This window comes from Anser brachyrhynchus, assembly GCF_964034855.1.
Source record: "Anser brachyrhynchus genome assembly, chromosome: 8".
NCBI classification, from domain to species: domain Eukaryota; kingdom Metazoa; phylum Chordata; class Aves; order Anseriformes; family Anatidae; genus Anser; species Anser brachyrhynchus.
Window position 1 is genome coordinate 15,535,242 of NC_137702.1, and position 18,324 is coordinate 15,553,565.

Sequence of the window (18,324 nt, forward strand, 5' to 3'; positions counted from 1 at the left end):
TTCAGTGAGCTGCCACTGAGGCAATTCTGTCACTTAATTTCAACTGCCAGTGATTCATCTTCTGACAGATGTTATGCTGTGGAAATGGGATCTGTGCTCTCCTACTTCGGCTCAAATGGAACTCAAAAAAAAAAAAGCATGCATGAAAAAAGCTCAAAAAGCAGTAGAATCACTGTATTTACAACTTATCTTTTAAAATTCTGCTTTGGTTACTAGCTGTGCAAGGAATTCAACAATTGACATATGCAGAGGAATGTCTGTCTTTGCTGTATAAGCTTCTAAAAACTACAGACATGGATAGGTGCTACAGATGACTAGTAACTGGTGTAACTCATCACCTTCTCCAAACAGGTCTGAAAATACCAACAGTAAGAACTACTTGCAAATTAAAACACCGTCCTCCAAAGTGCTCTCTTAAAAGAGAACTCAGAGTACTTTCTAAACAATAATAAAGGAAACTATTTACAGCAGTTCTGTTAATCTGTTAACTCACAGTCATCACAGAAAAATACCTTTGCGCCTAATAAAAATCGCCACTCATTCAGCAAAGATGGCTAAAGATGGCTAAACATAACTTAAATTATGGATGATGTTCATGAGTTATCATCTCCCTTCTGCTGTCTATCATCTATTATCATCACCATTTCCCTTTCAGCATTGTCCAAAAGGGCACTCATGTTTCCACCTATCCTGTTGTTAGGTGCCTTGTTAATGCTAACATGATGCATTCATCAGTTGGATATCTCCAAGAGGTTGCTTCTTGAACTGACATGGAAGTGCGAAAAACGCACTGTATAACCACTTCACTTTCCACATGTTAAGAGACTAAAGAAAAAAAAGGCATTAGAAGCATTACATAACAGGTTTTGAGAGCACCTGAACTGTGCCTCTAACAAGGATTTTACACCAGCCTCTGCCAAGCCAGCGCGGTAGTTGAAGAAAAACAAACTAGTCTTTTCTGCTTCATCTAGATCATTTTTTCACCACACTGATCTCTATGTAATCTGATTCTTGGTCAAGAACTATCAAGTATTTCCTTAAGCAGTCAGTAATTTACACTGATTGATTGCACTGAAGTCTTATATTGGATTATGCATTCTTCCATTCTCAAGTTCTCATCCAAAGAGTAGAGTCTACTGTGTTTTCATCACTTACCTGCTCACCCCGTGGCCCTGGCAGTCCTAGGTAACCCTTATGACCCTGCAGGTAGAGAAACAGACACGTAATAAATGTAATTAAGCACAAAAGAGACTCTCTCTTCTCACTCCAATCTCCCTTTATGAAGAAAAAAAATATCCAAACATTTTTGCCTGCAGCATTAGCGTGGTTTACATTTAGAAGCTCTCATGGAAGCCAACCTCGAGAAAAGGAGTAAAAAATCATCACGGCAGTGTAGATAATTTTGGGATATCAGCATGCTTAAAGACAGTTCCAGACTTGTGCTTTTTTTTTAAACAAAGGAGTATATAGGATGCCTTCCCCTGTGATTGCTGAAACTGCAGAACTGGATTTGGTCCAGTTTATTACTCTGCTCCAAATCCTTGTCATAATGCCCTCTCTGCACACAGCAGAAAGGTGGACAGCTATATGGAGTCAACCCAGACTGTTCTAGGACACCTTAAGGAAGACAGACCTTTCAGGACACAATACTTTTTAAAAATTAACTTATAACAAATTCTAGCCCTTATTATACTATGGAGTTCATATCAGTGGAGAGAATAGCCTGTTCCTCATCTCAGAATTCTTTCCTGTGGTGCTGGAATCATGAAACCATCCAACTTTACTCTGTACTTCAACAATTTCAACCATATTTTAGGTATTAAAGATTAAAAAAAAAAAAAAAGAATTAAAAATACACCTGGAACCTGCTATCAGCCTCAGTACACTTGAAAAGGAAACCTTCTTGGATGTCTTTACACTGTCCCAAAAATATCCAAACAAGCTGACCAAAAAGAGAGACTCTAACAGTTGCACGATTGATGCAGAGGCCAAGCGTCTGGTCTCCACATCCCTTGCAGAGGTACCGGGAATACACAAGCTTCTTTCAAGCTGCAGCTTTGGGATAAGACCAAAACAATCCTCATTCCACACAGAAATCTATCACAAAATTGGCTTCAAACACATTGACTGAGGAGCAGGAGTGCCTTGGCTGATGTGGAACATCTGGCTGCCTTGGGGTATGGTGTTGCTTATTAATAGAGATTGGGGGTAACATGACAGACCCGTTGTAATAAGGAATCCTGAAACAATTTCAGTAAGCTAGGTATCCCCCCATTTTGGCTACGTTTCTGCAGGACAAAAAGAGTACTGCTGCACGGAATTAATTATCATATACAAAATTAAAGGACAGAATGACTTTACTTGGTGATAATTTTAGGTAACGGAAGATAATGACATCTGCTAGGCAGTTTTACTATTATAGGATTGCTTGAGGAATCTTGGTCCAAAAGAGATGTACTCATTAAGCAGCCCAAAGGCCTCATTTTCTCAAAACCCAACGCAGCAGGTGTGTCCTTTCATTTTGCTAATCACACACAGGACATTGCCATTTTGCAAAATTATAATCTATTCTGTTTTCAATCCTCTCCCATAACATAAGTCTAGCAAACTTATACATGTTATCTTGTATCTAAAAAAACAGCTCTGCATTGCTGTTGTGGGAAAAAAAAACCTGTAAGAGATATACAGCGTAAAACAATTAATCCGATCTTGGATAAACCAGTTAATGCAAAATATTCTAATTTACTATATTAATGCATGCTTAAAGAAAAAAAATGATTAAATTGCTAAAGCAGAATTAAAGATGCATGCATAACCCAGTAACATATCTTTAGATTTCAAACTGTGCTTCAAAAGCCACTACATTTGTTACGGTTCCAGTCCTGTCTGTATTTCACGAGTTTTGCCCATTTTAGAAGTTTACACTCTCTCTATGATTAAATGATCAACTAAAATAAGCATTGCTAGAAGAAATCTCTCAGTAGTTTATTACTTCTCTGCAAGGGAAAAAGGAAAGCAAGTGCTGTTATACATGCAAAGACTAAAAGAGAAGTTTGTCACAATTTAAAGTGGGTCAGTTTATCTGAGTGACAGCTGCATGGACAATCTCAAAAGGCGGCACACAAGGAACTGTGAGATGAAGTAGGCCTAATTGCCACATGTATGTTTCTACATAACACCATCTTACTTCTGCCACAGGTAAACTGCTATTATGAACTTCAATTTTAGAGCAGTATGTCTGTTCTCTTATTCAGACTTAACACAGTCCTAATTTATTTTCAACTCGATGCTGGTTGGGAACAAAGCTAAACAACACTAAAGCGAGTATTTAAAAATTCTGGATTGTTCATTAGTCCAGGTTCATATTCTTAAGCATACCCACAAAAACAAGTCCCAGTTTGCTCTGAGCTAAGATTAAAATGAACAAAAGGAATACAAGTTCACATGCATTGGTTCGGAAAATGAAATACCTCCCAAATCCTAACGCAGATCAACACTTTGATTTAAAAGATCAACGTGGAAGTGAAAGGTTTGAAGCTTTGAATTACAGCAACACAGACTTCAAGCACATAACTAGAACACCGCAAGCTGCAAGAATATTTTGTTCTCCGTTACAGAATGATCCTTACCACCAGCTAATGGCAATCAGAGAAGCCTTCACAGAGAGTTTAAGTGTCTGTCTACCATATGGCCAGTGCAGCAGGACCCAGGCTGAATGAATTCTGTATACACGAGCATCGTCCTTTCTGACCAATCTATTCCCCAGTACCCTGTCAGAGGCAACTACTCGTCTGTCTGTAGAGGTCAAGTAGGCCCTTTTTGGGAGGAGGAAAGAACAAGGGGGCTTCTACCCTGGTGAAGTCTCTGCACTGCTATAATGAAAGTTTTGTAAGTGCTGATTTTAAAGTGGCACTGTCAAAGATAGCTCCAGATAAAAGATTTGTGCAACTGCTCTAGAAACAGCGTTCTCCTCAACCTAATTCTCAATTTCCAGCCATCATTTCTCTGTTTCCAAAGATGCCTGAAAATACAGCCTTTAAACACTTCATAAACATGCAATTTTCTATTCTTACACTAGAACAAATTTGGAACACTATCCAGGGCAAAAAAAAACCTACCATGAATTGAGCAAAGCTTGGCTTCTTATAGTGTGTGTTACAGGCAAAAGAAATATGTCATATTTTATATGTAGCCACAAGGATACATACTCCAGCACATGGTGTGTAATGAAAAAGGTCCATCAAAATAATCTGTTTCCATAGTCCTGATTAACAACATACTTTTGTTTTACTATCTCACAGAAAAAAACAACTAACCCCTCCGTGTATTCAGCTTTATAAAAAGAGACATCATTTTATAGTTATAATACAAAACAGTAGTTGTGCTGTTGTACTGCACTGAGAATTTCTTTTTTCTTTTCTTTGTAAAAAGAATCTTTCCAAGAACCTTTCCTAATATGATTTACTAAATTCAGACATTCAGGAGAAAAAAAAAATAAAATCATATGGCTTCTCAGAAGTCATTCAGATCAAAATAAATAAATAAATAAATAAAATAATATGGATGTTGGCCTCACATTTCCAAAACACGTTTTTGTATAAGCACTGAGTAACAAGAGACAAAGTCCAGAAGCAGGGAAATTCTGATGAGAAAACTTGAACACAATTTCAGCCACAGCTACTGACGGCAGGTGTGCTAATGCCCAGCGGAGGGCAGCAGGCATTGCGGTGTACCCAAACCTCAGCTCTCCAAAGCCACCAACCACCATTATGGTTAATGCAGAATTGATGTTGAATTTGCTGAAGAAAAACTTCAGACTTATAAGTCGTTCAAGAAAACAATGACAAAAATCAACAAAAAAATGTAACTGCCATGAAACTAGTATAGATTTGTATTACACTATTAAAAGAATATCTGTAAGAACTTCAGGCTTATTTGCTATCAAATATCTCATGGTTTAGAAACTGTTGAATTAACACAAGCCATCTGCCAAATATCAAAGAGAATTTGTGACACCATTAATTCATATATAAGATTTTCTTATCTTCCTTTTTAAGTGGAATAGAAAGAATATCAGAAATATGTTATTTATTCTGTACTATGGCAATTACCCGGTAGTACTGGGCTACAAAACAAAAACTGAAGTACTTGTTTTTGTTTTTTTTTCCTGCAGTTTATTCTTGTATCTGGTTTATTTCACAGCTATTTGTGCTTACATTCCTTTGAAAATAATTTCCAAGATCACAATAAGCTAACAGCAAAAGGACTAGTCTGACAGCGCATTTACCAATTTATATATATTGAAAAGTGATAATGATCAATTATTTAAAACAATGAATTGTGAGCTTGTCATTAAAAAAAGCAAGCATGAAATGCTTTTTAATATTTACAGGTGTAGTGTGTTCAAAATCTGGTGTTCTTGCAATGTAGGTCAGGCAGAAGTTAACTTAAAAGTGGTTCTAATTAGTGTCTGATGTGTACAACATGGAAATAGAGAGTAAAGTTTCCAGTGATCAAGTGATCACAATTCTCCACTGAGTCTCTAAGCCTCAGATAAGGAGTGAATTCTTGTGGCAGGAAGAAAGCATGATGGCCATGAGATTTTCATTTCCTCGCCCCCAAACGTCAGTCTTATAATCCAGAACAAGTGACAGCTGCTTCCCATCTAAAAACCTTTAAAACAAAAACTACTTTGTTTTCTAAGTAAAAGCATAAACCTGATGAAATGAGAAAGCACAATACGTGGGGAATCTCAAGGTGGCCCAAGTTCAGTGAGTAACAAAAGCTATCAACATGTAGGTTAGCTCCCAACAGAAGGGTTGCGTTGCAAATTCTTGTTACAGCTATACATTTTCTCAGTTCACAGAACTGCGGACCACATGTGTTTGGCAAACACAAGTTTCCACACTCACGCTACTCATGATGCTAATCAATGATAGTTTCCTTTTCTGGTCACATTTTTACTGTTTTGGTGAATTCTAGAAATGAACGATTATTTACATATAGTTTAAAAAATTGTCTTACACTAAGATCAAGACAACATAGAATGAAGATGTTTTAAAATGTAACACTGAATGAGTTTTGTTGCAATACCATTTTTTCTTTAAGTCAATAACAGGCAAGCCTTCAATCATTATTCCTTCTTCATATGTCAAAGGAAGACCACGAATTCCAGGGCCTGTATTTCTAACAGTTCATTCCATTCTTTTGAGGAACACTTTACAACTGCTTTTAGTGCTACTACTGCAAAATTTTACTGTGGTATCTCTTCTCCATCTTTTTTATTACAATTGCAAAACAAAATTGTCTTCTTAAAAGACAGCATTTAACACTACTTTCCCTCCAACCTTCTTGATGATTTTTTCTACTGTGCCATTTTATTAACAATACTGACAATCCAGAGCAGCCTACTGGACATGTCAGATAATCTTTCCACATAAGCTATACCCACTCCCTCACTCTACTCTGCTCATTTTCTTCATGTTGTTTCATTCCCTCTATTAACATCCTTCAATTTCCCTCCCCAAATCTCCTTGTTTGTCTTGTGCTTTCTTGTATATGTGGGCCTGCCATAGTTTTGATGTATTTCTTAAATGCAGTGTGTAGCACCTGACGTTTCTCATACCAAAAAACATCGCCATTATATAGCATCCAAAATCGGAACTTATTTCACCTGGCTTCTATTTTTAGCAGTTCTGGCACACATTCGGAGATGTAGTAAATAATGCAGCACTGAAACACTGAGCACCAGAATTACTACTCAATGAAAGAGCACAAGATCCCAAAGAACGTTTTCTAAACTATGAAGTACACAATAAACAAAATTAAGAGACTTACTGAAAATTGAACACAATCAATTTTTAAATGGCTGTATCTTGCAGGCACACCCACACTCCCATTCTGTTCAAGAAGGGGCATGCCATGCCTGCCATAATCTGTTTGTTTAGTTTTTACAGAAAGTTTTGCGCTGACGGCCCTGGAACCTCATACATTTAACTGTACCAACAGCAGGCATAAAGCTCGTTCACTTTTTGTTCCCTTAACCACAAGATATACTTCTGATGGCTGTGCATTTGAGGCAGGGAAGCCTGTGTGAAAAAGGAAACAGGAACTTACCTTCTGGCCTTTGATCCCAGGTGGGCCTTGAAAGCCTATTGGGCCTGGATCACCCTGTACAAGAAGAATATCCAGAATCACTGCTTCACTGGAACATGATCTAGGGCTATCAATATGTAGGACTTCATATCTTTGCACTCTTGGACATTTGGTATGAAGAAGTAAATATTTTACTAGGCACAGATTTTTTTGCTTAAAGGAATAAAATAGAATAGGCTACACTTTTCCAGATGCTACCAGCTGGTACTTAGGCTGACGAAATTTGACTTGGGTGAACAGTCGAGAACCCAAAAGAAAGAGAACTAGAAAAATGCCTATCCATCTGATATTTTTGGATTATGGAGGCATTTTACATACAACTAGGTGTAGCTAATACTTATACATGGGTGAGCTTTAAACTGTTCAACAATATATCTGTGATAGGTTGGGCTCCTGGCAAAGAATAAACTTTGAGTTTCAAGTGGCCGTATATAGCTCTTAATACTGGTTAGATTGTCAAAAGTACAAGCTCGTTAGCTTAAAATAATGTTGCTATTTCTACAAAAGCAGCAGTTAAATTTCTTATCAGTGCATCAATAGAAACTTTTCTGAATTTTGCTCAGCATTTCTTTAACATTGAAAATATGTATTTGTGAATGTTAGGATTCAACAAAATTTACACATTAACAAAGAAATATTATTTTACATTCACATCAGCAGCTAGTAAACAACAGTTATTTGTTAATGCTTATTTCATTATAGATAGTATAAGTCCTGGACTCCTACCTGTTTTATACTTAGCACAAATACTCCGCAACTGAACTAACAGCAAATGCTCCTAATAAAGTTTTTCACAAATACAGGTCACTCTAAGAACTAGTCTAACACATTGAAATGTAAATATGCCATTAGATTTTTAGTATTATCATTGGTTTTAAAGTTTCATATGTAATCAGATGATTCGTAATCTAAAAATGAATAAGCCACAAGCTTTCAAACATAACATTTCCGTGAAGAATCATTCTAAATATTTATACTCAAGACTTCCACAGAAGAATGCAACAGATAAAATTTTTTTTTTTTTGGTAATTAAGAAGGTGTTACCTTTTCCCCACGTTTTGCAGGTCCTGGGGAGAATCCTGGGTCTCCTTTAGGGCCCTATCGCAGAGAAATTAAGCTCATTAATATCACCCGGGAACAGAGTTTTAAATTATGTATGTGGAAACAAACGTTTTCACTGTTACAGCAAGAGAAGTGGGAATGTATATATAAACTGTATTTACTATTACTGAAAAAGTTTTGGAAAAAAATCTGAAAAGAATGATGACAAATTATGGTAATTCGCACTGAAAGGAGATTCATATTTTTGAAATTTTATGTCACAACAACATTTATTAAAAAGCTTTTATTTGTAACTTGTCTAGCAATATAGATGTCAGTGTGTCTGTATTCACAATTATAACTGAATATATGACCTGTTATTTGTTTTGCCTGTAAAGCCTTATTTATCAAACAGTAAATGGATACCAGTAGAGCATGCTGTTATTTCAATTTCTGTGAAACTATATTTTAAAATCCTAAAGGATTAAAGGATTTTAATCCAGAGTAGGCCTGTTTAAAGCTGTTCATTTACTTCAAATGCTTATCTTTACTTAACTGTGTCAGTGTTCTTCTCCGAGTTAAAGGCTGCTTTAAAGGACCACGTGCTTTCAGCAACCACTTTTATTCTCACAGGTATTCCCATTAGCTTGTCCATAAGATTAATATACTTTTGCACTAACCCTTTAAAAAGGCACATGAGAAGCAGTCCTGCTAAGCACGATTACAGTAGTCACCCCAACTAAAATGCTTTCCTCAGGACCCACCACTTCAGGACGCCACGTATTCCCCAGTACAATGCAAGATAACCACTCTATATTATTGCGCTGATTTAAACGTGTCTGGGTCTTCCTCACGCTACTCTACCCAGTGGAGACATCCTGGAAGGACAGAGCTGTCACCATGCCTGAAAGCCTCTGTTCATTTACAAATTATTTCCTAGCTGATTATACAGTTCATCATTCCTGGGCAGAAATTACTGCCTGCATCTAAAACTAGGCCACAGAGCAGGGAAGAACTCTGCCCCACTGATCTCTGCTATTCCAAACCCTTGGTGCCAGACCCTGCCACCAGGCCCCGCAGGAGGGCCTGGCACCTGGCCCTGCAGAGCTCTCAGCTACAGGCACCTCTGCCAACGCCACAGACACCACACCAAAGATACCAGTGTATCTTCAGTTACTCCTCTAAATGGCACAGAACGTGTACCATCTGCTTGGGCTCCTTGGTCAAGCTTTACAGGGAAGTCACTGAGACCTTTTGTTTCCTTTGAAAGGAACAGTTTAGGCCATCCTGGGGACAAGGTACAACAACACCTGCCACCCATGGCTGGAGATCTCTAGCTACCCAACACTCCTCTCATAGGGATGTACAAAACGAGCAGTGTGAAGCTTCCTGACAGTCTGCCAATTAAGACCTGTAAAATAGTTAAAAATTTACATATTTGAATTTTATATATAAATTTTATACACATGAAATGCTACTGGGTCTGATACTCCTCTTGCTTACATTACTGCAGATCAAGAATTATCCCACCACAGTTAAGATTTGTATATGTGAAGCCACTGGAGAAACTAAGCTTAGTGAATGCTAAAAATAAAGTCTAGAAATATAGGAAAAATGAATCTTTACTGTCAATTTGTCAGGTCACATAGAACACAATTCTTCAGCATGGTAAGAGTTTTTTAAGTATATTCCAGCAGCTGGCTTACATTTTGAAAGGTAGATTATAATATTCCTTGAAAAAATCCAATCAGTCTTCTGCTTCTATTTTCCACTGCAGGAAAGCTTATTAAACTAAGAGTGGAAATATAAACTAGCAAAGAGCTGGACACGTACACACAAATAAAAAAAAAAAGAAAAGAAAAGAAAAGAAAAAACCCACCACCACCAAAAAGAAAAATCACACACAAAAAAACAACAAAATCAACACAAACACGCCAGCTCCCCCAAAACAAACAACAAAAAAAATAACACAAGCCTTCTGACAACTTAACTCACAGCCTTTCCTTTCCCCTATAGACATAATTCCTCATTACTTTTAATCTAAAAAGCAAACCAGCCATTGTTATGCATCATTTTCAAATTTGGATGAACACATGACCAGGTCAAGATGCGAGGATAAATAAAGCAGCTCATTATTTAATCTATGTAACATTAGAGTGTAGTTAGAACAGTGCCAAAATCCACAAACTTGATTTTCTTGACCTAACCCTTTTTCCTGTGAGCCAGAAACATAGTCAAGCTTCTTAAGTACTTTTAAATGACTTTAACGCCCTCAATCAACTGTTTATCAGAAATTAAATGCTGAGGACACTTAGCTATTGGTAAGAACTGCTAAGCATAAGTTCGGGGTAGAATCTGGCTCTCTATCTGAAAGGATCAGTAGAAACACTGAGAAGGATATTAGCTAATGTTGTTCCATGCTTCAAACAACTGCCTAAGGGATGTTTCAACATAGAAGAGAAAATGCATGCATCTCATAGGTAAAATACAATTCTGCATGAAGAAATACAATTTCTGCCAGAAAATTATTGCAACTCATCTGTAATGTGTTAAGATCAAACAGAAGTGTTTCATTTCAGCTTCCATAGTCAGTGTAGGTCAACTGGATTTTCATAGTCAATTCTTAGTGAGCACTCAGTTAGTTTCTTTTCAAATAAAAGTGTTTCAGAAGGTACTTGTACTGAAAGGGTAATTTATAGTCCAACAGATTAGGAAGAGCGCTAACCACCTAGTGAAATGTGTGTGTATACATACCTATATATCTGTGTGTGTGTATAGATATGTGCATATCCACACAATCCCTTCTGGTTTTAAATTCATGGAGATGGCTACATGACTGATCAGGATTATAACTCAGTGGAGTGGGAAAATCCATTATCAAACAAAACCTAGGAGTAATTGGTTACAATTATTTTCCTAACAATGTACTCTATTATACAGCAACCATAAATATTGTGACAATTAACTACGAATCTAACTGTTCCTATAAAACTAGACAGTAACAAAAGAACATAACAAATAGAGTTGCTTCGTTTTACAGTGTTCAACACTGAAAGCTTTATTTAATTTCTTTTTATGTCCTCAAGTAGTTTCTAACACCTGTCATGACAGGTCAGATTCCTGCCACAAGGAATCGCACTAAAACAAATCATGGTTGCTGTTCTTTTTTCCTAACTTATCTATCAAATCATTCAAACTAAATATGAGTTGAAGGCATTCTGCAATTGCACAAATCTGTCAAGACTGTTTAAAGGGCCTTATGTTACACAGGTTTGAAGTGTTTTTATTTGAGCTTCCAGGTCTTGTATTTTTTCTTCAGTTTTAAATATCACATTCACACATCTAGAGAAAATTACTATATTAATCAAGTGATAATGTTTGAAATAGCAAAGTATTTAAATATGAAAGGTTGGGTACTGACAAAAAAGAGGAATTTACAGAGAATTACTCAGTCTTTTTTTTCCCCCCTTGTTCTTTTCTATCAAGACAAAAAGATTACAGCAATTAAATGTTTACTCTCCATAAATTCCAGTTTATTGAAGAGGCTGAGCTAATTTACATGAACTCTTTTGGGAAGCACAAACTACTTGCATGGGTAACAGTTTCCAAGCCACCATTCTGCACATAGTTTTTTATTCCCTGAATAAACTGCCATTTTGTTTTGATGTTGATTGATTATATTTAATTAAAAATTGTTTACAGTAATAGTCTCCATCTGTAAACCAAAGAAGGCCAATTGCTTCAATTAAACGAACCAGTGCTATGACTTCCAAAAAGTCATTAAGAAGCTCACGTATTCACATGGCAACATAGATAAATTAACTCACCTTTGGACCTGGTAGTCCTGGCAAACCTGGATTACCATGTGGTCCTGGAATACCCTATAAAAACAAACAAAAAAGAGAGTGGAATTACTCAGCACATCACTGAACAACTGTGAAAAGTTCCATGAATCATTTTACTGTATAATTGTTGCTTTTAGAAGCACTGTTTGGGACTTTCAAAGGATTCTCAAGAAATGTGCACTTCTTCCTAAAAGTTAAGTATTTCCCCCTTCTTTTAAATCTCTCATGTTTTTGTTTTTTTTTTTAAATCATCTTCCCAAATCTTAACAGGTATTTGGCATGCAGTCACTGCAAAGTTCCTCTGCAACTCCAGTGCAACTGCAAAACTTGGAAGCATTGGATTAAAGCAGAAAGATCACATTCAGGGGCACCCAGTTATAAACTGCAAAAAGAAGGAATTGTAGTAGTTCTCACTGATTTAAGGGATGACTCAAACAGGAGTATTCCATCTCCTCTAAATAAATCATCACAGATAGAAACCTGTCTGATTCTCCCACAACCAATGTAGAAAATGGGTTTGTTGCCAAAATAATTTAACTAAAACCATTCCAGGAACAGAATGGCTAACCGGGACTATCTATATCCAGTTAAAACACCGTCCAGGATAAGTGTCCATTCCTGCAATACACTGAGTAATCCTCAGTCCATGACAAACTGTGCATTAGGGAAAATATTTTTGCAATGACTGTCAGCAGCTATTTATCCAATAAGTGGAGGGCCAAACTGGTGAAAATCTATCTCTGGTAAGTCAGCAGCGAAACTTTCACTGAATTTACTAAGGCCAAAATTCAGCCAAACAATTCATCCAAATGACAAAATAATAAGAATCTGTTTCATCTCTCTCATATTCTCAGTATTCTTAAAGGAGATAAATTCAGCCTCTATTTTTTTCTTCACATGACTCTGAATTTAGCAATCATACCTTGCAGTAACACTGAAAGCTATATCTCTTAAGCGCTCTGTCTTACTAATGACAATGTTGACAAAACTCCATAGAAATACTAATCTCTCAAATAGCACGTGGGATTAGTTTGACTGCTGGCAACATTGGAGGCGCTCTCAGGGATTTAGGAGAAAGGAAACAAATAGAAAGTGCCAATGGAGCTCCAGTGCTGAAGTGGCTTCTAGCTTTTGCTGCTTGCAAGAGTCACTTGCAAGTTGGAGCATAACTGAAGATGTGTTGCACCACAGAGGTGCAAAGGTATCCTGGTGGAATGGGAAGCATTAGGGGAAGTTGATCTCATTGTTGATTAATTCTGAAGTCACTGAAAGTTCATTCTTGAGAAACTTGGAACAAGCCAAAAAACCAAATACACACAAAACCAAAAACCTTCAGTGGACTTCTCTACCACAGAAACACAAAAATCAAAATCCATTTTTAATGGCAATCTCTGACCATTAATCAGACATTGGTACCATGCCCAAAGTGTTCAACCCTCGTGAACTTGTCAAAATCAGGCTTGGGCATGCACCCAAGAGACCTTGCAAAAGGCCCAGGCAATGCGACTCTGCACTCTGCTGCTTTCCTTCGACACCTCGAGTCACGTTTTCAGATCTCAAGTGGCAGCTCACGCGATGGAAGACAAAGTCACAAGGCAGACTTGTACATGTGGAGATGAACTTTGCATCAACAGGGTTTTACATGCTTTTTGGCTCAAACTACTCTGACATACCATGTCTTTTCACTAGCTGTAATTGCTTGAATTTATCAGCATTAGGCAAAGTAAAGAGCAATAACATTTAAAAAAAATTATTCCATTGCTCAAGTACTTTTCTAAGCTTTCTTGGCCCATATAAATATGTATTTTAAACTCTGTGGCAAAATTGCTGGTAAATAATAATCACCTTGGCCATTTCTTTACTTCTTCAGGTACCCTACCATAAACAATGTCTCCTTACAACAGGAAGGATGCCCTACTCAATAATTAATCCAGAAAACTCACACAGTAGAGCACTATACTCTACACCTATAAAGAACACTATACTCTACACCTATATACACCTAAGTCCTCTACACTTATAAAGAGGATCTGCAGCAATACGAACAGAGCAAGAGAGAGATCTCACCAACAGGCATGGCTTTAGACACATGGGCAACCTCCAAAACAAAGGCAACTTCCACTTGTGAGGGTTGGCTTGGGTATGTTGGATCCTGCCTCTGAGGCAGGAATGGCCTCAGAGGCAATATTGTTTGGCAATATAAAAGTCTGAGATGTAGGTACTGTCAGCTCTTATGTAGCAGGATAATTTGAGAAAAGAACCCAAGAAATTAAGTCAAAAAGGTATGTATTTGAAGAAATTGTTTTCATTTTATACTTTTAAATGTGTCTTATCCACTCTCTTACCTCCAGCTGCTCTAAAGCACCAGGTCATTCTGCCCCCTTGACCAGTGTACTTTCCTACCCAGCCACACCACGTTTTGAAAGGGCATTCAACACTATGTGTGATAACTTGTTTAAATGTGCCTCAAAGGCTGACTCAACGCTACTCCCACGCACCTGCTGAGATTTTCATATAAACTGCTCCCTTACTTCCCACTTGCCATTCAGCTAGCCTAAAGTGCTACAGCCATAACCACTTACATCCCCAAATACCATTACCCTAAATCTTCTACACAATAATTACCTATCACACCTTTTATCAAGCTATTGTAACACACAAGTCCAAAACAGATCATTAGGAATGATTTTTTTTCCGTCTTGCAGTGGTTAATTTTGTATCAACCGCCTGCTCCTCTGTGGCAGTGATATACATTGCTCACTCCCTCTCGTTCCAAAAAACAAATGAACGTGATCTTAGACTGCAAAGCAGCAAAGGGGAGCAACATGGAAAAACAAAAAGTTAGTATTGCAAGCAACAAAAGCTAGGTGCAGATGTAACAGTGCCCCATGTACACACCCATACACAGAATTAACTATGCTGAAGGGTCACAGCAGAAGAAAAAGTTGATTAATTTGCCTTATTCTAACCTATCTACCAAACGTTAAGAATTACATACTTTCATAGTCAACAGGTATATGAATAAGGTTGAAAATAAAACAAAAAGATGCAAACTCCAACTCCAGTTTAATTATCGTTGACTTGTGCAGACCCACACAAGAACACGCTTTTACTCACCCGAGGACCCCTCTTTCCTGACGGACCAGGTAAGCCTGGAGGACCTGGAGGACCCTGGTGATAGAAAATCAAAACAATGAAGGCTAAAATTCAGCACAAGGACAGTACCACAAGTCTGAATCAGACCAATTCTTCTTGCTGATGACTTTTTGCTAGTAAAAGCCTTCTCTACTTAAAAACTGATTCCCAAACTGCAAGCACGTGTGTTTTTAGTCTTGCTCAATATCAGATTATGTTTAAAAATTATTTTATGCCTGAGGAATTGGAGACAATCTAGATTAATACAAATACACTTAAGCAAAATTTACAAAGGAAGGAGAACTGATCTCAAGAGTTAGAAACATGATTAGTGTATTTCAAAACACAGAACAAAGGATAATTAAGCCTTTTTAATAAACACACTGGCATGCCAAACATTTTTAAAAAGTCAGATAAATAATCATGAAAAATGAGATACCACTGCACAGAAAAGACAGACATGAAAAAAAAGAAACAAACATAGACAAATGATTGTTCAGGTTCCCTGATTACAAGCTTGGGATAAGGATAACTGGCAACATGTTCACCCTTAGTTTCACTTGTATATAAATAATTTGCTTATATATATATACATATATAAATAATATAAATCACCCAGGCTTTCTCATGCTTCTGTTTTCCGCAAATTCTGCATCCTCTCACCTGAAAGCCTAGGTGAAACACTTTGAATATCATCCTGCCCACCCCCAAGCAACACTGCTGAAAGCTGGCAGGCATACCAGAGAAAATCAAAAGGGCAAGTATGGTGACTAAAATGAAATGGCCAACTTGCAGGCTTTGAAAAGAAAAGCCAGCATGTTTTTCATAAAATAAATATGTATATATTTATAAAATAATCCCTTTGAGGTTTTAGTAACAACAAATAAATTACTTTATTAAGGCAAAACTGTATTTTTTATAAACCTAATTTTTTAGGGAAGTGACATTTCTTTTACCTTGGAAAGAACATCACTGGCAGAGAAGAGAGCGCTGATTACAGGCTTTAGGAAATATCAAGCCAATTACCTTCATTTAGCCAAAATATGGACTACTTTGCACAGTTCTGGAAAAAAAAATCTTATTCCGAGGAAGAACAACAACAAAAAATATTTTCCTCTCCCATTAATCATAGTAATCTTCAGAGACTTTTTTTTTTTACTGGACAAAATTCAAGTGATACAATCTTCCACATTAGAGGACAGAGCTTCAGTGTTCTAGACTCAGTAAGATCCCACTGCATTTACTCACAAAAAATCTGCTAGAGCCACACTGATATCTCCAGATAGTTATAGCCCTATTAATTAAATGGTCTAAGAAAACAGGGGAATTTTAAATTGGAAAAATAAAGTCTTCCATTAATAAATGTCTAGCTGAATCCTGGAACCTTGTTGACTGCCCCAAAACCATCAGAATTGGGAAACATCTGGTTTTGGAGTTAGTCCCTGCAACAAATGTGGATTCTCCTGTAAACAAATTATAGGCTTTTTTTCCCCCCCTCCCCAGGCTGGCAATTACAGCCAGTGAAAGTCTCAGGGAAATTGGGCATCAGCTTGGGCAGTAAGAGCAGACGCCTCAACTCTCTGAAGTGCTGAGCACCGGCTATTGTCCCTGGGCTCCGTCTGCCAGAAAATTCAGTTGGCACCCACATTGAAAATAATGACTTCTAATGACTTATGTATAATGATTTATACAACCCAACTTTAAGAGCAGTACTGGCAGCATTTCCCCAAAGTTACTCTCATAGACGTGATAGCTATTTGAAGAAAGCTCAGTGGTAGACAGGGACAGTGCAGAGAGACGGCCCTTCTGCTGTAGCCCTAGCCCACACCTGCACCTCTAAACAGCAACGCAAGTCTTGCTCTGCACGAGGAGATATTATAACGGAGCAAGACTTTGAATACTGTTGAATGCAATATTCATCCTAACTGCAGTGCAGCTGCCTATTCATAGCTGGGAATGTACGTATGCCCATCCTGCATAACGTTATGCAGACACAAACCACATACTGGTTGTATTTCTATCCTGGTGTAATTTAGATCTGTTACTGTCCCAGGTAGGAAGTCCTGGTCATAAAGTTGAACTCTAACATCATATTTTTAGTTAAGGATATTCACTATTCACCCTGACTGCATAAACACTCACTAGCATCCTTGCACTTTTCTTCAGTTAAAAGACCTTCATAGTGTTTAAGAGTAAAAACCTAGCAGGCAGACACGTGGCAAGCTCTTCACCTGGCATTTTTGTCAGGAGAGTTCCAAAAACACACCTCAGACAGCACAGGGAGCTCCCGGAATAATGCTTTCTGATCTTTCCTCTCAAATTGTAAATTGAGATATACACTTTGTTTAGAAAATTATTATTTGGCTACAAAACAAAACATACCACATTTTTCATTAAGTAAAATAGTTTTAACTAGTGCACAATCTTTTGTGGTGAGATGTTCTTCTCCACTCTTATTTCAGACACTCTCTACATTTCTGTAAAAAAATAATAATCAAATCCCACCTTTTTCTTGGCAGAAATATGAATGTGTATTTATTGACATCTCTCGCCTTTGCTGCTGATTTATTGAATGAGGGCTGCAGGAATATTTTCTTTACTCGACTCCTTTCTTGATAGTTTTTTTTTTTTTTTTTAAAGAGTCTGCTTCCTTTGGAAAAAAAATGCTTTGTGATTACACTAATTCATTAATAATTACCTCTCTTCATCTAAAAACACAAAAATGAAGCAAAACTAATGGAGGAGAAACTTTTAGCTACACAGTAGGAAAACACACTCTGTTCTCACAACCAAGCTCTCAGCAAACCCTAGAAGAAGTAGCAAAATAATTTGAACTGTATAGCCAGGGGTGAATAATGCTTTCCTCAGGCTTTCTAAAACAAAGTCAGCTGTTGTAGTAGATGAAGTCTTTGGTTAACAATAATTAACAGTTAAAGTTAATTGAACAATCTCTCAAGACTTGAGTCTTCCTGCAATCCTTCCTTCATCCTTAAGACGTCATCTTAATTTTTTTTCTCCAAGACCATTTTCTCCACAGAAAGCCCATTTGCCTTTCTACCTGTGCACAAGGACTAACAAACCAGCTTGCTGAATGCATCTGCAGAACATTACCACTTAGAAAATATGCAGTGGGAAATATCTTAGTGAC

General features: G+C 37.3%; 1 protein-coding gene across 4 annotated transcripts in view; it reads right to left on the bottom strand.

Annotated features, from left to right (window-relative positions):
• COL24A1 (collagen type XXIV alpha 1 chain) overlaps positions 1 to 18,324 on the bottom strand; it is a 134,834-nt gene that overhangs the window by 99,297 nt on the left and 17,213 nt on the right. For all 4 annotated transcript variants that reach the window (XR_013954444.1, XM_080602971.1, XM_080602970.1 and 1 more), the window contains exons 4-8: positions 15,159 to 15,212; positions 12,024 to 12,077; positions 8,200 to 8,253; positions 7,117 to 7,170; positions 1,156 to 1,200 (exon numbers count right to left, since the gene is read on the bottom strand). Coding sequence is in view for 3 of the 4 variants with exons in the window: in XM_080602971.1 (XP_080459097.1) it covers positions 1,156 to 1,200; positions 7,117 to 7,170; positions 8,200 to 8,253; positions 12,024 to 12,077; positions 15,159 to 15,212 (261 nt within the window). In the remaining variant the exon portion in view is untranslated. The remainder of the gene's footprint in view (positions 1 to 1,155; positions 1,201 to 7,116; positions 7,171 to 8,199; positions 8,254 to 12,023; positions 12,078 to 15,158; positions 15,213 to 18,324) is intronic.